Below are 20,694 nucleotides of genomic sequence, written 5' to 3' on the forward strand. Positions count from 1 at the left end.
GGAATGCAGGTGCCCCGCCCTCGCGCTCTGGCTTATTACCTCAAATCAATGCGTCGTGAAATTCATACTGGACTCGCCCAGGGCCTCACGGTTTCCAACATTCGTTTGCAAGGGGCCCCAGATTGATAACATCAATCTCCTAAATCCGCAACAAATATGCATAAATAACTCCCAGCCACCGACGTGGACCCTAAGCGGACCAGGAACGTCGGTCGAACTCTTAATACTCAGGTCTACCCTAGATTTCCCTAGTGAGCACTCGTCCCCCTCGCGGCTGTATCCCTACTCTCCCCTCTTGGATGAGACTGCTGTAGATTTCTCCGACATCTGGCATATCGGACTGCTTCGCCGCCTGCCTGTAACTTCACTGCAAACATCGTCGGCATCACTCGATGGAAGGTCTCGAGAATTCTGCGTCCGCACCGTATCACCGGTCCGCTGGTGGTCCAGCGTGGACAGCTCAGACTCCTCATGAAAAGCCGCACCTCGCGAAGAACAACAGCTGGCTGGCCAGCCTCGTCTCGAGCTCCAATCAGGCACTGCCCGTTCATGGCAACAGCGAAAAGCACCCTTGGGAAAGCGCGGAGACATTGCACGGCAATGCGGCCATGCGTTTCAGGAGCGTGAAGAGGAGTCTGATGCGCAGACTCCCGTCTTGGGCACAAGGCGACTTGATGAGGTCTAATCTACTTGCCCGACCGACATTGTCCCAAGCGTCAGGACTCCCCGGCATCATACCGTCCCCTGCCACCGTGCGGTTCGCGCTCCTCTGCACGCTATGGTACTCCACCTCCGCGCTTTCCTCGAATACGGGCAAGGTCATCCTCACGCAGTTCCGCTATCCCATCACCTTGACTTTTGTGCAGTTCGGCTTCGTCGCTGGCTACTGCCTGCTCTTCATGAGCCCCGCCGTGCGGTTTTCCAAGTTCAAACTCCCTACGAGAGCTATCTTCAATAGCACGTTGCCGATGGGCTGCTTCCAGGTCGGGGGACACATTTTCTCCAGTATGGCCATTTCGCGGATACCGGTCAGCACTGTCCATACAATCAAGGTGAGCATTCTCGTGTTTCCAATCGTTACCGCATCAATGCTCGGCTATCTGCGACCAATGACTGTGATTCCGTGGCGGCGATAGTATGCGATCATTGCATTTTGATATGCAAATATGGGTCGCCTGATGGAATCATCTGGTCCGCGCCCCACACCTTCTGGGCCCAATCTGGCGCAGAATTTGTTACGCTGGAGTTGGAGGTCAGAGGATTGTGCCGGACCTGCCAGTGGGGAGCAGATAGTCGACGTCATGCCGATTTACTTCATGGTCAGGTATTTGCAGTGTTCTAATTCTTGTTTTCAGGCTCTGTCCCCGTTGTTCACCGTTGCGGCCTACGCGCTGCTCTTCCGCGTGCGCTACTCACCGAAGACGTACCTTTCCCTACTCCCCCTCACCATTGGCGTGATGCTCGCCTGCAGCTTCGACATGTCCGTGTCTAACGCGATCGGGCTTCTTTGTGCATTTGGCTCCGCACTTGTCTTCGTGAGCTCGAATATCTTCTTCAAGAAGATTATGCCGTCCGGGCCTGGTGCGGTCGCGGCCTCCTCGCACAAGTTGGACAAGCTCAACTTGCTGTTTTATTCGTCGAGCATGGCGTTTGTATTGATGGTCCCGATCTGGGTGTATACTGACCTTCCGGCACTGCTGGCCATGATCCGCGACCCCACACACATTGGTCACCCCGCGCACGACGGGGGCTCCCACCATTCGGTGCTGTACAACTTCCTCGCGAACGGAACGGTGCACTTTGCGCAGAACATCATCGCATTCGTACTGCTGGCCCAAACCTCGCCCGTCACGTACAGCATCGCGTCGCTCATCAAGCGCGTCGCCGTCATCTGCATCGCCATCGCGTGGTTCGCGCAGCCCGTACACCCAGTCCAGGCGTGCGGCATCGCGCTCACGTTTGCCGGGCTGTACATGTATAATCAGGCGAAGAGTGACGTCGAGCAGGGCGAGCGAAGCATGCGTCGGGTGGCTGCCGCTCGTGCACTGGAGCTTCCATACAGCACTAGGCCCGAGCTCAGAGACGTGCCAGCGCCCCCGCCTGCGATCGCCGTGGACATGCGCGCGGACGTGGGCATGACATCAGCGTATGGCCGTCCGCGTGCGCAGCCCACCGCTGCTGCACATGCGATAATGTCGCCCGTTTCCCAGAGTCTTCCGCCGCGCCGACAGTCACAGTCACAACCGCGTCCCACCCACCGCGCACGTCCACTCTCGTACTCCCAGACTCATAACGCGCCCAACCTCCGCATACAGATCACGCCGCCTGCGTCGACGGGCACCAAGCCCGGTGTGGCTGTGTCACCCGTAGACCTGTACCCGTCTCCACCGCCGTCGCTGGACTCGCCGCCGGCTGAAGAAACATGGCCGATAAACCGGCGTGGCTCGATGGTGACTGGACATCCGCCCCCGCATTACCATCCCAACCCGGCCCCACCAAGGGCAACTGTTGTTGCATAGTGTTTCACGGACATTACATAGACGTAAAGTGTGCTTCGGACATCTTGGATTTTTACTAGACAGGGGCGATAGTGATTGTGCTATGCGCCCGACAATCGCATGACGGCGGCGAGAGAGAGATGGCTTTGCCATCGTTTCTCGACACGTACCTCACCCGCGGTTCGCTCGACGACGCTCTTTGAATGTTTTGCTTGCAAGCGAGCGGACTGTATTTATGCATGGATTGTTCAGTTATGCTTAACATAGTGACACTTTTAACGTTGCATAGTTGCGTACTCTGTGATCTCCTTCATGTAAATATGACGCACGGAACACGAGCTCTCATGCAGATGTTTGTTCTCACTAGTCGTTTCCGTCGTATGACTCCTTGCTTGGACAGGAATGAACTTTCATGCCAACTCTTTTTGCAGCGGGAGACGATTCGTACAAGGCACGATAGCAGTATCGTCGTACACACGTTATACAAGTGGAGAATCGACGTGCTCCGTCATTTTCTGTCATGATAATGGCGTACGGTCGACGCTTGCAGGCACCCGGAAACTCGACTTGTCCTGCATAGAATCTGTTGGAGGAGCATCAGCCAGTTGAATGCCCAACAATATTTTGCGGACGCACCGTTATTGGATTTATATTCCATAACGATGCTCGCAGGAAGGTTGAGAGCCCGTTTTATGGTCTCTCTAGTTGACGATTGCGGCAGACACCGGTCACATGGAATTTTACGTTCCGTCAGACAGTTTTGAAGGCGACATACATGCAAGTGAGAAGACGCACTTTACTTTCTCCTTCACTCGCGCATCCGCGTCCGACTTGTTCCATACAGAAATGATATCCTCGTTCTGTCTCACACTAATAGTACACCCGCAGATCTCAGGCCAGTCTCCGGGAGGGGTGTCCGCATTCGCAGCAGCACCATTTTCTTCCGTCTTTTCCTTCTCCTTCACTCCTCCCTGTGTGCCATCAGTAGGAGACGCATCCCCCGATGCTGCACAATCAGAGAACTGGTCGCCGACAATGGCAAGAATGAGGTCTTCCCATATACGGTCGGCAACGCCCTTCCGCAGGCGAATTATCCACTTGCCGCCTCCGATGTTGAGCGGGTCCTCCCATACAGGCCGACGGATGCCCGAGTGGAAGAGGAGGTAGTCGGTGGTGGGAAGGAGGCTGGAGGGTGGGTTGAGATGCGTCCAAAGTGACCAGAAGGACTCAACCTATAGGGAGCTCGTATAGCGTGTTACTATGCGTTGAACCGTTACGGATACGTACCGAGCCAAACGCAGAAACCTTCTTGATGCCTTCTTCATAATTTATAGTTCTCGTGCCAGGGCCACGCTGCTGGCGGAACCAGAACACCCAGCTGAGGGCGAGTTAGTTCCATACAGATTAGCAGTTAGCACAACCGTGAGTAGGGGAGGGCACGAACATACGTATGTCGGAGCGGGTGTACTACAAGGCCACCCTTCGGACTCCCATTTGTTGCCGTCCGATCTCTGCTCAGGGATTTCTCGTCGCCAGAAGTGGATGGGACAGAGGTAGAGAAGTGTTTGGACGACGGCGCTCGCGGACGCGTTGCCGTCGATGGCGGATTTGGTGCCACCGGCTGTTGGGTAGTGGTGGTCGAATTTGCGTTGGAGTTGGCGAGGAAGCGGGACTGCGAGTGGTTGGAAAAGTAGCCAGCCATCGACACCAGCGATAAGAGGCAACGAGGAGAAACAATGGCAAGAGTAATAAGGATACAGGTTTGCTATATTCAATGGACTTGAATCAAAGGGCGAGCTCGGTGGGGGGAGGGCGAGGAGGCGGTCGCGGACGAGGACTTAGAGAAATGTGAGAGAAATTGAGCGCGTGCCGCCGTGCGAGCTCCGGGTCGGTCATCGACGCGCTCTCCCGACTACACCACATAATCTGTCGCTCTTTGCCTTTTACCTCTGCTACAGCTCGTCGACGTCTCAATTTATGACCAACAGCAGATTCTCTCTGTAATACTGTCCATGAAACTTACACTGCGTCCGGAATGGCGCCTCCGGCCACTCTCATCCGCCCTTGGGTTCCTTGATCTCAAGACAGCTGTTACCATCGTTCTACTCTTCGCTGTACGACGTCAGGAAATATCTGTTTTTGCGCTTGAAGTGTTCATACGTCTGAGATTATAGGTCTTGAACAAGGTCGCAGGCATATATGGCCTCGTCGCCGCCTTCACAGGGGCAGGCGGTTCCGCAGCCCAACTCAGTCTATACATCTACTCCGTATTAGGCCTCGCTGCTCTAGTATGGGGGCTCAAATCAACATCTGGGGTTCGTGTCCTGTTGCTCAACATATCGGTAATGTAAAGCCGAACTTACGATGCTCCTTGCACGACAGGAAAATCCGAAGCATACCCTATACTTTGCGCACCTGTTCTTTGCTGACCACGTCATCTCGACGGCATGGCTCGTCTTCTTCGCGGTCATGTGGTGGATGTATACTCCCCATGATGGCCGCCGTCAAGCCAACTCCGCTGCGCAAGAGGAGATGATGAAGGCCGGCGCCGGACTCGTCAACCACAACATGACGCAGGAGCAGCGAGAGCAGGCGGCTATGGAAATCTGGGATGAAGAGAAAGGCTTGGCAACTGCTGTCATTGTTCTTGGTTGGCTCGTAAAGGTATAGTACCCGAGAATTCCTCGTTGAAATCGAGAGTTCACCGATGCGTTGTAAAGATCTACTTTGCTGCACTCCTCTACTCGTACGCCATTCACCTCCGCAAGGGCTCTTACCGTTCCCTACCTCGTTCTCGTCCGTCTCCCATCCTTGTTTCGACGGCCTTCGGTCTTCCGGAGGACGAAGACGACGATGTGGAGGACTTCTACCGCCTACCTGTGCGGGCTCCACAGCAAATGCACAGCCGTCAGTCAAGCTTGACACATCCCCAAGGACACGCCCAGACAGGATCCCTCACGAGCTTCGCCGACTTCGTCACTGCTCCCGGCCCGGGACGTGCACGTCGCACGAAGCCGGGCAAATCCAATCTGAGCTCGAGCCTTAGCGCGACCAGCGCCAGCGCGAAGGGCGCGGGCGGTGACGCAGACGACATGAGTGAGGTACTGTTCGACGAGGAAGAGTTGTCCGCCGGCGGACACCTTCGCACCGAGGACAGCACGAGTGGAGACTCGCTTGACGAGGGTCAGAGCAGCAGCACGAGCCGTAGCAGTAGACGCTCAAGCCGGGGTGTCAGGGTGTAGTTGCGCAGCGGATTGTCCGACCATACTCTAGGGATGGATGGTGCTCAGCCGGCTGTGCTGGTTGCACCTAGTTGACGGGAACGTATATATAAGCATGGTACATTCAGGTGGTCTGGTTAGAACCCGAACAAGTTATACAGTATAGTCGGGCGGAATCTATCGTAATGTCATCACTACCCTCTCGGGCGCATTTGAGTTATAGGTTGGGGTATTCTATGAATGAATTGCACGATACATCTTAGCACCTGTCCACTTGCATAATCTCTCTCATCTCAGCGCAGTCTATGGTCGTGTGTTGGATATCTTCGAGTTTGACGGGCTGCTTTGGAGTCGATGAGCCCGCCTCTCGTTCGTCGGCGGTCGAGTCTGCGTCTTGAGCATCTGAAGACTGCTCTTGGGCAAGCGGAGGCACTTCCGAGCACTCGGCGAGTGCGGCTCGCTTACGCCGTCTCCTTGCCAGCGGGTTGAGGATGAGTGCGAGGAGGATGACCACACCGTCCATGACCTATGCACGCAAAACAGTAAGAGATAAGTTCCACAGGGGTTAATACGACGTAGTGCGCTCGGAAGTGATCCAGGAATACGCACGACGACCAAAGAATAAGTGACACCGGCGATGACATTGAATTCGGACTTAAAGGCAAGTGAAAGGTCATTAAAGACACCGCCAAGCATGTCTATCGTCATGAACGGAACTGAGATGCCAACTACTTCGCGACGGCGGTAAATTTCCCAGTATTGTGGTCTACAGGCGGCAAAACCGTCAGTCATGCTTATATGAAGCAAGAGAGTATCGACGTACAAGAGGGCGATCGCTATCAACACGGAGCTTAATATTCCGAAGAATTCGACACCACCGTCATTCCCCCTTTCGTAAGAAGGCTAAATAGAATGTGGCTCAGCGATTGCTCGATGAAAAGACCCACACACTCACTCTCACAGCATAGACCATGCCTACTTGGAAGCCAGCAAGAGCCACCAAGCATGTGATGTACATAATGATACAAGCTGACAATGACCGCTTGTGACCGTAGTACTGACACTGCGGAAGGAGATGTTAGGAAACTGCTTGATATTGAGACGACAGGATTGGGTATAGGCTGTTCCACCAGTCACTAGTAATGATGATGTGTATAAAGCGCGACTGGCTGTTGAGGCCGCTATATGCGCTTATTGTCTGCACCTAGCAGCCCTCCGAAAGGACACCAACAATGTGGAGGCCACATTTTCCGCTAGCAGTCACAGGTGGAGGCGGCATAGGCGGGATCGCCGAAGAGAGGTTGAGGATCGCAGGGTGCTTACCTGCGCCCAAGCCGCAAAGCAAAGAATACCAAATAATTGTGGCTGAAGAATCAGCGGTATGTTGAGGTTCTGCACAATCGCATAGACACCCATGGGGACGCCGGACACTCCCCAAAGGAAACTGCCAAGAAATCACTACAATCAGCTGTTATTTAGGGAGGTGAATGCCGGAAAACAGCGGGTGCTGGAGATCGTACACGAGAATTTCAGAGAGACCTTCGGTAGACTTTGCACGCCAGCTCTTCCATATTTGTGGGACGAGCTGGAGGGTCCAACATATTGTACCTGTCAGTCAGCCGGTAATTTCGCATGAGACACAATGGCGAGGAGGTTCAGGGTGCGGTAAAGTAGCTTACGCACCCAAAGTACCGAGAGCATTCTCTGCCGCTGGATTGTATGGCATGATCGCGTTCCGGAAATAAAAATGAGCGGAATTGGATCTTGATTGACGGCACAACTGCCTCGCCGCAGAAAGAGCTCGTTGTGAGCACTATGAGCGAGTGTGTTACCTGCGCACAGAAAACCAGCAGGTCTGGTGTACATGTGTTGGTATACAGCGGCAGTGATGTCAGATATTGCGCCAGTTGCGCTAGTAATAATTCACAAGGCCTAGATCCCATGGACGTGTGGTTGAACTGACTCGGAATTGCGATGCCGAGATGAAATGCGAGGCAAAATAATTCGCCCTGCCCCGCAACGCGATCACGTGTAGCGCGCCACAAGGCTTCTCCAGACGCATCCCAAATATCCATTCGCATATTCTGCGGAATGCAGCCATCCCTGTCCATCGCAGAAAGTTTTCATTCTTGTAAAGAGATATATCCGAAACCACGGACGAATGAAACATGGTCTTAAGACCAACCTACAATGCAAGTGACTCGGGTTCGGAACAGACGCACGGTAGAGTCATCCGAACCGCCAACATCGTCAAGTGAGTGATATTCTCACCAGTGATTTGCCGAGTATTGCGACAGTGCATGAGAAGTAAGATTTTCGCGCTTTCGAGATGTCCGTGGCACCCGATTCATGAGACAGCCTAGTTTTGGCACCCAGGAGAAACAGGCCCATGGTTTCAATTCCATTCGAGCGCTACTGCGGCCTTTCCATGCTGTTGAGTTGGCTTGATGCGATATTCTAGCGGAAAGTTGCTGTAAAGCATTGCAGCTAGAGGGTAGAGAAGCTAGCTCGCGGGTTGTGGCGATCAATAGTGCTTGAATGGGCTCATAAACCAGTCTTTGTAGACGAAGACAGTCTTAATCAATAGTCTGCGAAAAAATACAAGCAAACGCTATGACAAGTCGGCAACTTTCGCGGCTGCAAGCTAAAGGATGATTACACCTACAGCCACAATGCAATCATTTCAATGCATGATCGAATGCAGCATGACACAGGGTTTAATTCAGCCGGTGGCCGGGAATCAAGTATATGCGTATACGTGATGTGTATGGCTGGAGTTTCACATAGTCCTGAGATCTAATTGCATCGGAATACTTTCGCAATGACGGGGTATGAAACACACACATACAAAGAGGTCGGGGGCCTGACGAATGATAAGGCTGACAAGCAACACAGAAGAATGGTAACAAGAGGAAACTCACAACTTAATGCTGTCATTGTGATCAGGATATGTACACAGAAATCATTGGAGCAACGCCTCGGTCAGCGCAAGCTGTTGCCAACATGCTAATAATCGTTGCCGAAGTGATCTGAATGGGAAGAAAAAAGAGGTATTAACACTCGAAGTCGCAAGTAACACAGCGTATGCATGAAAGGGAGGAATCAAGGATAACATATCGAGAACAGGAACTGGGACGTTCCACAGAGCTTCACTGCTCGAAGGAGACAAATTGGACTACAGACTTGTAGATGGCCCAACAGGGACGCCGTTTGTGATCACCAAAAATCCCCGGTCAGCGGCGTGCTTAATCACCCGCTGCTACATGTCGCACAGCTAAACCAATATTATAGCAAGCACAGCGCTTTTCGATTGAGTGAGATCACCGCGTTATACATGAGATCAGTTCTGTCGCATATAGTCATGCACTGACCTTGCCGTCTGCTTGCCACCCTACTCTTCTGCTTCATCTGGCTCTGGATCTGGATTGAGCTCCGTAGCGACAGTCATGAATCTGTACTGTTCTTCATCATCCTTGCTCTGACTCTTTTGCACCGTACTCACTGTGCAGCGTGAGACGCAGCCAAGGTGCGCATCGAGTCCAAGTCGACCTTGAGCAGCTCGCACAGGCCAGCAGTGCGGCCGATAGCATTGGAAAGCCTTCCGAGGCTATGAGACAGTTGCATATAATGTCTGTCCTTCGCCTGCGTTGCGTTTGTCGGCTGTGCCTGCATAGCTTCGCGCCTCGGGACCGCACCGGATGGAAGACAAATCACGCCCAGACGATGCCTCGACTACCGCCGCAAGTGGCTGATCCGCGTTGTCTCACGCCACATATGCCAACATCGCACCAGGTATCATAAACGCTTGCTTTTTCAGCATACCATATAATTTTTCGCTCATACCCTGCTGCGCGCCTCCCCTTCTTTGGCCCTCGAACGTACAGGAGTTTTGTCTGTCCAAAATGCATGGATACCTGCATACCACAGTGAATGTCACTCAGGAGCCGTTCACGCTCAGCCCCTCTCAGATGCAATACGTCTCGACGACGCAGCCTTTCTACTATTCGCCCCGCGCGAACCTTGTTGACTGGATGCCGGACCGCTACTTCGCGCTCGCAGTGCCCGTCGTGGCGTACTGGCTCTCCTCGCTTACCTTCCACATGATGGACACCTCCGACTGGAAGTGGCTCGAGAAATACCGTATCCACGACTCAGCCGAGGTCAAAACGCGGAACCTGGTTACGCGTTGGCAGGTCATCAAAGCCGTCCTGCTGCAGCAGGTCGTGCAGACCATCATTGGTATTTTCTGGATGGAGGAGACAGTGTCGGGCGCGGGCGTCGACCATGTCGGCAACATGCTGCGGTTGGGACCCTCGTTGGCGCGTGTGCTGACTTGGACGGTCGGCGAGAAGACGGGCGGACGGTTGCTTGACACGGACGGAGGGGTGTTGCTGTACTACCTGTATTGGTGGGCACTCCCCGCTGCCCGATTTATCTTCGGCATGTGTGTACCGTTGTCATCTATATCGTCCCGTAACTTATCATGCATGTGCAGGTTCATCATCGACACTTGGCAGTACTTCCTCCACCGCGCGATGCACATGAACTCGTGGCTGTATAAGCAGTTCCACTCTGTACATCATAGACTGTACGTGCCGTATGCTTTCGGCGCTCTGTACAATCACCCGCTAGAGGGGCTGCTTTTGGACACGCTGAGCGGTGGCCTTGCGGAGCTGATCTCTGGCATGACGACGCGGGAGGCCATCGTCCTATTCGCTGTGTCGACGCTGAAGACGGTGGACGATCACTGCGGCTACAAGATGCCCTTCGATCCGCTGCAGGTCATCACTAGCAACAATGCAGACTACCACGACATCCATCACCAGGCAAGTTTGTTGCCTAATGCCCGCAGCAGCGCTCTGATGTTCTATGTGCAGGTTATCGGCATAAAGTCGAACTTTGCCCAGCCTTTCTTCGTTCATTGGGACACTATCCTTAGAACGCGCATGACGCGCAAGGATATCGAGATGCGCCGTCAGCAACAGAAGAAGTCCTTGTAGACTTAGCACGCGACTACCGCTCACCATTTAGCCAGTGGACAATATGGATCCTGTAATGTCTCATCTCAAGATTATGTCTGTATACTGTCAGTACTTTAGTGCTCATCCTACCGCCGCTCTCATATACCCGGCCATTTACTACACTACGAATTTATGCGTGTTAATTGTCTTGCGCAGGCAATGATGCTGGTTTCATCATAGAAGGGGTGCAATGCAACGTAGTACAAAACATATGCAAGGCAAGTAGCATTTTGCGGGCATAATAGGCTACCAACTCGAGAGAGCCTCCTTCGTGAGCGGGACGGTTTCCATCTCCTGTTCGTATTCCACCTCCACTCGCGGTCCACCTAGAAAAATGTTCAATCCTGAAAGGAAGCAAGACCATTTTTATCGACGTACGGCGCGCTTTCTTCTCTGGCTTTTTGCGCTGCGGCTTCTGTGCTTTTGGTGCTGCTTTCCGTTTGCCGAGTGCCGTCTTTTGCGTCGAATCCTCGTCTTCGTCCTCACTACTCTCTTCGCTGCTTCCCTCATCCTCCTCCGACTAAGGGGCTGGATCAATCCCAGAGCTGGGCAAGAATCGACCAAAAAGAGACTCACTTCAACACCCTCCAGGTCACTCAACTCATCTTCTTCTCCACTCATGTCACTGACGAACTCCCTCTCGTCCCACTCATTTTCCTCCTCCTCCTCCAGCTCCTCATCCGTCTCGTCATCCATCATTTCCAACTCATCCTCGCTCGCCTTCGCCTTCTCCTTCCCCTTATTCTCCCGGTCCAATACTGCGCGCCACACCTCCTCGTTCACGTTCAGTGGCGCGTCACCATACGCCTTGCTCTTCAGACGCTCGAGCAGCTCGGCCTCGATGGCGCGCTCGAGGCGTGCAGCAGAGAGGGCTTTGCGCTCGCGCACGGCTTCTCGTCGGTCGAGCTTCTTTTTCACGCCGATCAGCTTGGGTCTGACGAGAACAGTGAGTACGTGGAACTGGGTGGACGACAGAAAAAGAGAGAGATCCGCACTGTTGGCGTAGGCGCAGTCGGCGCATATTGATGAGATATTGCGTTATCTTTGTAACTCGTTGCTTGCATTTATGGATCACGAAGTTTGGCCAGTGGATCAGCTCTGCATCGATCTGCACGTTTCTGTTAGACTGCAGCGAGGCGAGAACGCGGTGTAGGACAGAGACGCACTTGCTCCAGGGCTTTTGAGTAGTTGTTTGAGAGCTTGACACGTTCCCACATGTGTGCAGGAGAGTGAGCACGTTCAATAGTTTTCATATATAGGTATAGCACTCCTGAATACGTGAAGTACCCAGGTTTTCAACATCTGAGCGTCCGATAGCGTCCATGGTGTTTGTACGCACCCTCCTTCTCTCGTACGGTCGCATACCGCGAATTCGCGAGCGGACAGCTCTGTCTGTTGCAGAACCCCGTAACATTGTACTCATTGCGGCAAAAGTTCTGTGTCGTGGTTCTGGCGGAATAATGTGAGGATGACGAATAACGGCCGCTCCAGTAGTGGCATAACTGACTTGACTTTGTACGAGCAGAATTGCTGGTTAATGACGGACCAGATCACGTCGTCGCTCTGCATCGTGAAGAGGGGGTATATAGCGATGTACTGCAAGTAGGACGATCTGGCTAATTGAACAGGATGCAATTCACTCGGGAAAATCCAGTAAAAGCAGACCTGATTGGCTGGCCTACATAGGGAATATGTTCGCACGAGTCGGCGCCTGTTGATGCGTGCCAGAATCTTTGATGGTAAACTACCCGCAAAACCTATCAGTCCTCCAAGGTTAGCAGAATGAACTTCACGCTTGCATAACTTCACTAGAGGCTAAAGTCCTGAACGGAAATTCTGGTCGAAATACGCCGGAATCTGCACCATAAGGTTGGTCCAGGCTCCTCCCCATCTCGCTTTCGGGAGTTTTGGTGGGCCCAATCCTATGGGTGGGACATTGTGCTTCATCCCGCCACCTCAGCCACATTTCAGCCACAATTCTCAGACTCAGCCAATCTTAAACTCCGCACTCTTATTCCCCTCCAACTCCCTACAGCGGCTGGGAGAAAACATGTGTAAATAACGGAGGCTGGATGCAAGCTGCCCCAAAGTAGTAGTTGGTGCTCCCCGAGCGTTAGATTTTGTACCGACCTAATCAGGAATCAAATATTACATCTATTGCATTGTGCAAATATGCTCAGCCCATCTACCCTCAAAGGAGAGTGCTTCTGATATCTGCACACTGGCAGAGGCATGCCTTGTAAGGTTTGTCTATGAAAACTTCAATGCTGCAAACAAAAACATGACACCAGGAGTTCAAAATGCAAAAGAGAGCCTCTCACATCTCACAGCTCCGGACTCAACTATGGTGTCACCCTCAATGATCTGCACTGTTCTAGATAGCCATGGAAATCCTCACCATTGAATCACGCTGTTGAGTGCCATTTATTGATGCCTTGCTGTAGCAGGACTCTTGTACCACTGTTATCAATGAATGTAAGAGTTGCCGGAAATTTATTACAGGCACCTATCAATAATCTATTTTCTGGCCATGCTGACTGCCAATTGGGGAAGGCAAGCCACCGACCTCCGTTATTTACACATGTTTTCTCCCAGCCGCTGTAGGGAGTTGGAGGGGAATATTCAAAATTAGTGATCGCATCATGATCGAGCACGTGAATGATCGATCTAGGATGTGGCACTGTGTACCCTCCCTAGGATGGCCCCCCCCAAACTCCCGAAAGCGAGATGGAGAGGAGCCTGGGTTGGTCGTTCTCATCGCTACCCGTCTTTGCGTTAGTGCAGCTTAGTTCTCGTGTGGCAATCGACTCTAGTACTTTGATTCGATGAACATGCATACAGTATTCATGAGCGTTATAATATAGTGCAAGAAATTCTAGTTACAGACGATGGTGAGATAACTCCGTCATGTGTACTGACGAATTCAAGCACATTCTGTGCCAAGCGTGCTCCATTTCTCTAGTCGTGGACTTCGTAAGATGCCGCAACTGAGTCACTCGGTTTCATTCAGCAATGATCCGATATACAACGCGTGATGGGCAGCCTGTAGAGAAGAGAGAAAGTCACGCAGATATCGTCGAGCCAATACATAAAGTAGAGACAGACGACGAATATGTAATAGAATGCAGGGCACAAGAGTGAGGCAAGGTCAAGGACAAGTCATTTTTGATGATGATATGTCGGCTGGGATACGGTATATGCAGAGATGACAATAGCCGATTCAGAACAACACTCAAGAGATGATCGCTTCTAGCACATCAAAGTAAGACACTGGAGGCACTGGCTCGACGATATAAAGAGAGGACAATTATAGAGAGTATCGCGTGTTGAGGAATTCGCTAGTGGTGGTATGCTGGCAGATAACTGCCTGAATGGAAATTGAACAACAGGTTACAGACCGGTCAAGTTGAGTTCAGGATAGTATTCACGTGGTGTCACAAGTTGCTGCAAGTGCGCGGGAGTGGAACGTTGAAGATAGTATGGTGTACGAAGCGAGCACTTGAAAGAGGGATACAACAGGAGCATAAGGGTGGAGGGTAGCCGGCCGTATTGCTATAGATGTGCTGGAAATCGGACCAACGATTCTGCGGCCGAGGTGAGCATTGAGTTGCGTTCGAGATTTAGGCTAAGAGTAGTCAAACATGAGAGCAGGACATGCAGAATTGCAGAGTGTGTCAGAGGTAGGAGGAGACGAGAGACAGAAGCATCGGTCATGGGAATAACGAGCCAGCCAAGCATGTTGCAGAACAAAAGCGTCGCAGGTCATGGATGGAGAGTTGAACAGTCAGGTCTCGCCCAAAGAGCAATCGACAAAGATATCTGCAAGTAGGATAGAGTCGCGATGTGTAGGCAGGATCAAGCATTGTGGACAGCCCGATGAGGGAGAATGGCATAGACAAAGGCCGTGAGAAGCCTAGACTTTCCATGACTCGTGACATGCGTGTAGAGTGAAGGGGCCGCAGGGATCACCTGCAGGGCACATCCATGCCACCTTGTCTTGCATTCCAGCAGCCACTTTGACCTCGGGAATAGGTGAGAGACATGTCAAATCATCAGACATGCTGGATGCCACTGAGAAGAAACAAGTGGAGTCATCGGATGAAGCCAGGCTTGACTCGTCGTTGGCCGAAAGCGACTTGGATGCATCGTAGTAATGCACACATGGCTTGAACAGCAGTGGTGTGTTGTAGCCCAAGGTGAGGAGTGGATTAAAATCTTCTTGCAGCTGCTGATCGTACTCCGCGTCGACTGCCTCCTGTGTGCATTTCATCTCAGCATCGTCACCATAGAGCAACTGGAAATGGGTATTCGTGGCTTTCTCATCATCACATGTAGAGGTCTTTCTCTGTTTGGTGATGCATTGCTTTTCAATCCAGATACCAAGACATTGAATCGATTGGGAAAGCTCTGGGTCCCACGAGATGGACGACGAGAGTGAGGAAGCTGACTTGACAATTACGCCCCATTCATTGGTATTGGTATCTTCGAAAGAGGTCGAGTCGCATTTGACGGCGAGGTCTGCAATTGATGAAGATAATTTCTCATCCGGAGCAGAGCATTGAGGGAGAGAAGTGGTCGATATGACAACAATACTCTCAGATTCGGTGTTGACGCCAATCATTTCGAACGTAACACTATAACATTCCACTTCTTGGCTGATGGAGGCCTGTGGCACCTGCAATGAAGATTCTCAGTGGAGATCCTGAGTCAGAAAATGAAACCATACTTCATCGGAAGACAGGCACGCGTCCTCTCTCGCACAGATCCCGTGCTCTTCGGTAGGAGGGGGAGTCAAAGTGATAACAGGTATGTTGCATTCGAGGAGTATGGTCAAAGACGACGATGGCTTGACGTCTGCAGGCTCTTCTTGATTAGACGTCAGCTGGGCCTATGAGAAATGTATTCAGCAATCAGATCTCGATGAATCCCACTACGCACTTCCTTTGCGCCCATCTCTGCGTCCATAGTTGCTCATGCCTCGATAACCTTAGTAGAAGATGGAGTGCCTGAGATGCGGAGAGTCGACAGAAGAGCACTCCATTGGGGCCTTCCTGTTGAGACACCATAACTTTGATCTTTGCGATCGGCACAACAAGAGAAGCAAACAGGGGCATAGGAGACAAAGACCCAAGTCCAAACAGACAGAAAGATCAGAATGAGCAGAGCCAAGAGAAGAAGCACTGTCACCTCTGACACACCAGGAATGATGCTGGAGGCGGTCGAAGCTGCCAAGAGGTCGTCAACCACGGTTGCTTCAGGAAGAGGAGCCATGGGGTTGAGCGAAAGCTTGACAGGACACGAGAGCTTGAGAGCAGCTTGGTGATAGTGGTAGATGAAGAGGTTGTCTAGAGAGATGTTAGCCCCGAGATGTCAGCACATTTGGTCTTCGACCATGGAGTTTCTGACCGAAGTCGACTGCAGAATGGTCAGAGGTCCCAAAGACGTCATTTTCTCTATTCGAGAAAAAGGAAAGCTGTTAAACATGCAGTCAAGGTTCATACATCCATCACTCCTAGTGTCAGGGTGTCCAAAGGTGATGAGCACATACAATATTATTTTACAGTGAGACATATATGTGCACTGGACTGAGTTGCGGAGGTGTTGAGCAGCCGCAACAGATTTGAAGCAAGCCAACGGCCGGAGGATTCATGTATATAACAACTCGTGAACAGACACTGCATTGAGTACTGACCGCCCAACAAGTGGGCAGCCTAAGTTCATCGAAGATGTGTGACATCACACGTTGCAGGCGCGTAGGCATGCAGGCAAACATGACGGTCCTACCGACTCCTACGAGAGCATTATTGTGCTGCAATCTACAGTCGTGGACAACCAAAGTCGACAAAAATAAAAATACATTTATTCCGCCCGAACGGCTCGTTACTTTTCGATTTTGACTGCAGATTCAGACTCAGAATGTCGAGAAACGTCCAAAAACACTTTCTTTGTATTTTTCCCGTGCATTTTTGGCATCCGTCAAATTTTTAGTCGAAAATCTGAATGTTTTTCAGCTACAGACACACGGATCAGGTACTATTAGTTCAAAGCTGCCTCAATTGGAACATATTATCATCTGAGTCTTCAGTAGAGAAGGGTTAGAAGGAGCTAGAGCTGTTATTTGATTGTATAGCCCAGATGTGTTTTTGACTGTGCGAGCCTTGTTGTGACCACGCACCATAATATATGACTTGTTGGTCACGAGCCCCAGTCACAACGGCCAACTTGCATAATTGTTTGCCCAATTTCCATCGTTGGTTTTGGTGAACTTTCCATAAAATGATATAAAGGAGCTCAAAAGGAGTCGATTGGCGTATTTTACGTGATTTTTAGGCCTGTTCTTAGGGGTCTGCCAAATTTTTGAGGGGTTCTGGATCACAAAATACCTTTTGCAGGCAAACAGTTCACAGGATTTACCTCAAATTTATTTACAGACACCCCCTCATCAATCTAGATCGATTCTGATATATATCGGACATTCTAGAAATATTTCTTAAAATTGTCGTGTTTGGCTGTCCACGACTGTACTGTTCCAGAGAAAACTAGGTAGTTTTGTACAACAAGGGTTTTATACATGTTTTAAACTATGTATTAAACGTGTTCAAAACTCGACCCCCCATTGAACTCCCATCCGAGTGCTTATCAGAGGTGGTTGCGAGCGGACACTTTGGCCCGAGATCACTCAGGCTCAAATATGATATAGAGATTCCAATTCTTGGATGGTGAGACATAAATGAGCCATCAACACTGTGCAATTGTGGCTTCTGACACGGAGTGCGACAGGCCCCAAAATATACAGCCAATGCTTGGACTGATGAGGTCGACTCGAACTATGAGGATGTGGAGGGTGCAGATTGATGACGAATGCACTGGATGCAAATTTCCATACAGATTTGGTGTCCCTCAAACTATGTGACTTTCTATCTGACAGACCTCTTCTTGCAGAGCCAAGCACAGCCTCAAGATCCAAGATTATCCCTCCTCTCGCTAGCAGTATCACTGCAGGCATGAAGGCATTTACTCCTGCTGCAAATGCACTGAAAATGTGTTATAAAGTGTGACCTATGCAACACTATGCCCTAATTAGGCAACTTTATTTTCCAAAAAGGCAGTCAATTACAATTTTGTGTCATTAAGTAACGGTCGCAAATGCTTTCATGTCTGCGGTGTTTCCAGCGGGTTGTGCAGGCCTCTGCTGCGTAGTCAGAGGTTTAAGCACATCAGCTATGTAAATACAATGTACGCGAGGAGACAAAGGCAATTTTGAAAACAAAAGCGAGAACGGAAGGATGGTGAGAAAAAGAAAGAAAAAACAGAGAAGGAAAGAGAAAAGTTCAGAAATGAAAAGAGGGAGAGGAGGGCGGGTGAGAGATAAAGTATCAGGCTCTGTGATGGGAATGTTAGCAGAGCTGACAGGAATGCGGCGGAGCTGAGCTTACTTTGTTGCTGGGGACCCTAGTGACAGCAGAGCCGATATGTCCCTATGCAAACAAAGTTTCTGGATATCGTGTGTCAGAGCGAGGCTCTCTGATGACAGGAACGATGGCAAGCACTTACCTGATGAGGAGGAAGAGCGAGGCTCTGTCCCATCCTCTCTTTGACAGGGCTTATAAGTGCTTGCCCCTGGTGTGCGCTGGAGCTCCTGTTGTCACAAATACAGTCCTATGACCCTAACCATTCTCATATAAACCATTACATATGCATTACATATGCTGATATAGAGAATGGGTTAGAACGGTTACCTAAAAGGACTAGATCCAACATATAGTCTCATGTCATCATGTGGACTCCAGTGGGCTATGCTGCTACAAGGGCCTATAATCGAGAGGTGGCGAGCAAGCATAGACCAAGGAAGACTTCAGTCACGTGACTAAAAGCCCTTAAATGGAATGCATCACAAATGTGTTGATCATATACAATCTGACACAATGGATCGTATCTCGATCATACTTCTCAAGGGAACCATTGAGTCCTCAAATAGATTGTATCAGCACATGACTTATCGGGATCAATCAGAGACCAATTGACTAGTCGCTTATATTGCGACCTATAATAGTCATGGAGATAGATCTCATAGCGTCTATAAGACTAAACCATCAAACCTAATCCTAGTTCCATCAGAGACCTGTTAAAGGATCAGGTTATGACAGTCTACGCTATCAATATCCCGAAGATATGATGAAATGGCTCCTCAATAGACTTAGCAATGCGACAACCTGATCCCTGAATAGGATCCTCAATAAGGTTGCGTCATTAAGTCTGGGCCATTCCAGAGCTATATCAAGATAGAACATCTGGATCATTCACATGCATCACTTGGCATACACATCACGTACACCTATGATGTCATGAGTCCAGAATGTCTAAAGCACACATCACGTGCAGCTCAGATCCACGGATCGGGCCTTCAGCCTGACTCGAGTCATAATGACTCCTTCACAGTCTTGGATCCAGACCAACTTGATAAGATAGAAGCTAGGCTAAGAATGCACAGCATTCCTTCTATTAGTCTTGGCCAATATCAAGTTGATAACCGGAGCACTGTCAGGTGTTTCACCAACAGATGGGGATAAGTATTGATGAATCAGAATCCCAGATGGAGATGTCATGAGACTCCTCAGTTAAGGGTACTCATGCTGCAAGACATGGTCCAATAGATACACATAGTTATATTTAGGTCATAACTGCGATAAATCACCACAATAGAGCAGCACCATTAGAAGGTATTTGGTGCAGCACCTCACCGTATGTGTGCACAAAGGTAAGGTTCCCACACGGCTTGATCTGTAGGTCCATATCCAGTATTAGGGGTCCTGGATCTAGATAGTGCTATATTGGGGTTTCTATTACACATATGTATTATAGTAGTAAGTAGGATAGACGGTACATATATCGGGGTACTTCCCTGCTTGTATACATATATATCGCTACCAACTGGGAGTAGATCCCCAGTTCTATCATACTTCCTCACCTGAGGCTCACTCTTTCTCTGAGTCCTGGAGGGACTGGCTAGCGATCCAGGTCAATGATTATCTGACATGGGACTTCAGGCCACCCAACTAAGGGCCTGCTAAGAGTTGTGTAGTGATACACATTATCCTGCCACCACCTTCTCTAATCGCCATATCACGTCGACCATTACAAGTTGATTCTGGATGTTAGAGGTAATCCATGTCTAGTCAGGATCACATCAGTGCTGACACATTAGCTTGAGTTTGGAGGATATTCCTGAGTGATTCATGACACCTGTACAGTGACAAGCCCAGGCCTGGCATGAATCACATGTTGCTGCCTGAGCCATCCCTTCTAGGACTTCTGCTGTTATATGTCAGCATCCTTGAATGGATGATCACTTCACGTGATTCAGCAATGAGCATGGCTGCAGTGCTGCCTTATCATGTGCTGAGTGAGTAAGTGAGATTCACGATGAGGTGCAGAGACCTTGGAAACATCCTTCTTACCCCTGGAACCCAGTGTTACTCCAACCTCTGCTGCATAGTCATCTTGTCAGGCTGGAGAAGGGAACATAGCGGGCTCACGAGCCTCCAGCATTCACCGAGGGCCCTCACATATCATTTGTCTAAGGTTCAAGCACATCAGCTATGCACTGACCTAAGGATGATGTGTGCAGGGGAGGGGAAGGTGAGAGAAGATGGGGGCGAGAAGCCAAATCAAGGATTTTGATGGAGAGAAGCAAGTTGCAAGGCAGCACACACGGAAGGGTTGTCACGAATATAGAGTTTCCATGCAGGGGAGGACCAGCCGCTGAGTCCCTGAATGACATCTTTAGAAAGGCCAAGGCTAGCATAGAAGGTAGCACCACCAGCGTGGGTGGAGTGGCTACCAAAAGAACAATTGAGGAGAGCGAAGAAACGGTGCTCGAACCAAGAGCAAGTAGGCTCAGAACCATCAGCACAGAGGAAAAGAGCCATGTGCATGCCATGACAGTGGTCATGT

At 50.6% G+C, this 20,694-nt stretch overlaps 9 protein-coding genes across 9 annotated transcripts; 4 read left to right on the forward strand and 5 right to left on the reverse strand.

Moving 5' to 3' along the window:
• The first annotated feature begins 61 nt into the window (after window positions 1-61).
• On the forward strand, window positions 62-2,914 carry LAESUDRAFT_673474 (TPT-domain-containing protein). The gene is made up of 2 exons (XM_040905528.1): window positions 62-1,052; window positions 1,356-2,914. The coding sequence occupies exons 1-2, from the start codon at window positions 393-395 to the stop codon at window positions 2,517-2,519; spliced, it is 1,824 nt and encodes a 607-aa protein (XP_040767600.1). The 5' UTR covers window positions 62-392; the 3' UTR covers window positions 2,520-2,914.
• Window positions 2,611-3,127, forward strand: LAESUDRAFT_462814 (uncharacterized protein). The gene has a single exon (XM_040902571.1). The coding sequence runs from the start codon at window positions 2,702-2,704 to the stop codon at window positions 3,020-3,022; it is 321 nt and encodes a 106-aa protein (XP_040767601.1). The 5' UTR covers window positions 2,611-2,701; the 3' UTR covers window positions 3,023-3,127.
• LAESUDRAFT_673477 (eukaryotic translation initiation factor 4E class II) lies at window positions 2,901-4,303 on the reverse strand. The gene is made up of 5 exons (XM_040905529.1): window positions 3,947-4,303; window positions 3,786-3,876; window positions 3,294-3,730; window positions 3,135-3,199; window positions 2,901-3,081 (listed from the first exon to the last, which is right to left on the reverse strand). The coding sequence occupies exons 1-5, from the start codon at window positions 4,198-4,200 to the stop codon at window positions 3,017-3,019; spliced, it is 912 nt and encodes a 303-aa protein (XP_040767602.1). The 5' UTR covers window positions 4,201-4,303; the 3' UTR covers window positions 2,901-3,016.
• An 80-nt stretch (window positions 4,304-4,383) lies between these two features.
• On the forward strand, window positions 4,384-6,036 carry LAESUDRAFT_722013 (DUF1753-domain-containing protein). Its single transcript, XM_040908116.1, has 4 exons — window positions 4,384-4,612; window positions 4,673-4,813; window positions 4,881-5,162; window positions 5,219-6,036. Exons 1-4 carry the CDS (start codon window positions 4,511-4,513, stop codon window positions 5,738-5,740), a joined length of 1,047 nt encoding a protein of 348 aa, XP_040767603.1. The 5' UTR covers window positions 4,384-4,510; the 3' UTR covers window positions 5,741-6,036.
• Window positions 5,889-7,588, reverse strand: LAESUDRAFT_722014 (uncharacterized protein). The gene is made up of 7 exons (XM_040908117.1): window positions 7,403-7,588; window positions 7,240-7,327; window positions 7,043-7,163; window positions 6,675-6,782; window positions 6,543-6,622; window positions 6,329-6,485; window positions 5,889-6,245 (listed from the first exon to the last, which is right to left on the reverse strand). The coding sequence occupies exons 1-7, from the start codon at window positions 7,443-7,445 to the stop codon at window positions 5,979-5,981; spliced, it is 864 nt and encodes a 287-aa protein (XP_040767604.1). The 5' UTR covers window positions 7,446-7,588; the 3' UTR covers window positions 5,889-5,978.
• A 1,030-nt stretch (window positions 7,589-8,618) lies between these two features.
• On the reverse strand, window positions 8,619-9,391 carry LAESUDRAFT_694341 (uncharacterized protein; the record flags this gene model as incomplete). The annotated part of the gene is made up of 2 exons (XM_040906194.1): window positions 8,619-9,171; window positions 9,222-9,391. The coding sequence occupies 2 exons, from the start codon at window positions 9,389-9,391 to the stop codon at window positions 9,111-9,113; spliced, it is 231 nt and encodes a 76-aa protein (XP_040767605.1). The 3' UTR covers window positions 8,619-9,110.
• Window positions 9,392-9,621: 230 nt separating this feature from the next.
• Window positions 9,622-10,719, forward strand: LAESUDRAFT_810208 (sphingosine hydroxylase; the record flags this gene model as incomplete). Its single annotated transcript, XM_040914196.1, has 2 exons — window positions 9,622-10,163; window positions 10,215-10,719. The coding sequence occupies 2 exons, from the start codon at window positions 9,622-9,624 to the stop codon at window positions 10,717-10,719; spliced, it is 1,047 nt and encodes a 348-aa protein (XP_040767606.1).
• Window positions 10,720-10,986: 267 nt separating this feature from the next.
• LAESUDRAFT_741554 (Mak16 protein) lies at window positions 10,987-12,350 on the reverse strand (the record flags this gene model as incomplete). Its single annotated transcript, XM_040911145.1, has 7 exons — window positions 12,248-12,350; window positions 12,080-12,189; window positions 11,907-12,010; window positions 11,736-11,848; window positions 11,317-11,674; window positions 11,119-11,260; window positions 10,987-11,066 (listed from the first exon to the last, which is right to left on the reverse strand). Exons 1-7 carry the CDS (start codon window positions 12,307-12,309, stop codon window positions 10,987-10,989), a joined length of 969 nt encoding a protein of 322 aa, XP_040767607.1. The 5' UTR covers window positions 12,310-12,350.
• A 2,303-nt stretch (window positions 12,351-14,653) lies between these two features.
• Window positions 14,654-16,011, reverse strand: LAESUDRAFT_711752 (uncharacterized protein; the record flags this gene model as incomplete). The annotated part of the gene is made up of 4 exons (XM_040906862.1): window positions 14,654-15,415; window positions 15,467-15,628; window positions 15,679-15,695; window positions 15,939-16,011. The coding sequence occupies 4 exons, from the start codon at window positions 16,009-16,011 to the stop codon at window positions 14,654-14,656; spliced, it is 1,014 nt and encodes a 337-aa protein (XP_040767608.1).
• Window positions 16,012-20,694: the final 4,683 nt, after the last annotated feature.

This window comes from Laetiporus sulphureus (assembly GCF_001632365.1).
Source record: "Laetiporus sulphureus 93-53 unplaced genomic scaffold LAESUscaffold_6, whole genome shotgun sequence".
NCBI classification, from domain to species: Eukaryota; Fungi; Basidiomycota; class Agaricomycetes; order Polyporales; family Laetiporaceae; genus Laetiporus; species Laetiporus sulphureus.

Bases quoted from the DNA above. Each gene is read 5' to 3' on its own strand.
- LAESUDRAFT_673474 (XM_040905528.1), top strand. From the start codon at position 393: ATGGAAGGTCTCGAGAATTCTGCGTCCGCACCGTATCACCGGTCCGCT. The intron at 1,053-1,355 runs GTGAGCATTCTC...TCTTGTTTTCAG, and splicing joins GCACTGTCCATACAATCAAG to GCTCTGTCCCCGTTGTTCAC.
- LAESUDRAFT_462814 (XM_040902571.1), top strand. From the start codon at position 2,702: ATGTTTTGCTTGCAAGCGAGCGGACTGTATTTATGCATGGATTGTTCA.
- LAESUDRAFT_722014 (XM_040908117.1), bottom strand. From the start codon at position 7,445: ATGCCATACAATCCAGCGGCAGAGAATGCTCTCGGTACTTTGG. The intron at 7,328-7,402 runs GTGCGTAAGCTA...GCTGACTGACAG, and splicing joins GAATGCTCTCGGTACTTTGG to GTACAATATGTTGGACCCTC. The intron at 6,486-6,542 runs GTACGTCGATAC...TGCCGCCTGTAG, and splicing joins TTGATAGCGATCGCCCTCTT to ACCACAATACTGGGAAATTT.
- LAESUDRAFT_673477 (XM_040905529.1), bottom strand. From the start codon at position 4,200: ATGGCTGGCTACTTTTCCAACCACTCGCAGTCCCGCTTCCTCGCCAAC. The intron at 3,877-3,946 runs GTATGTTCGTGC...ACTCGCCCTCAG, and splicing joins GTACACCCGCTCCGACATAC to CTGGGTGTTCTGGTTCCGCC. The intron at 3,200-3,293 runs GTGCGTCTTCTC...ATCGTCAACTAG, and splicing joins CGAGTGAAGGAGAAAGTAAA to AGAGACCATAAAACGGGCTC.
- LAESUDRAFT_722013 (XM_040908116.1), top strand. From the start codon at position 4,511: ATGAAACTTACACTGCGTCCGGAATGGCGCCTCCGGCCACTCTCATCC. The intron at 4,814-4,880 runs GTTCGTGTCCTG...CTTGCACGACAG, and splicing joins GGCTCAAATCAACATCTGGG to GAAAATCCGAAGCATACCCT. The intron at 5,163-5,218 runs GTATAGTACCCG...TGCGTTGTAAAG, and splicing joins TTCTTGGTTGGCTCGTAAAG to ATCTACTTTGCTGCACTCCT.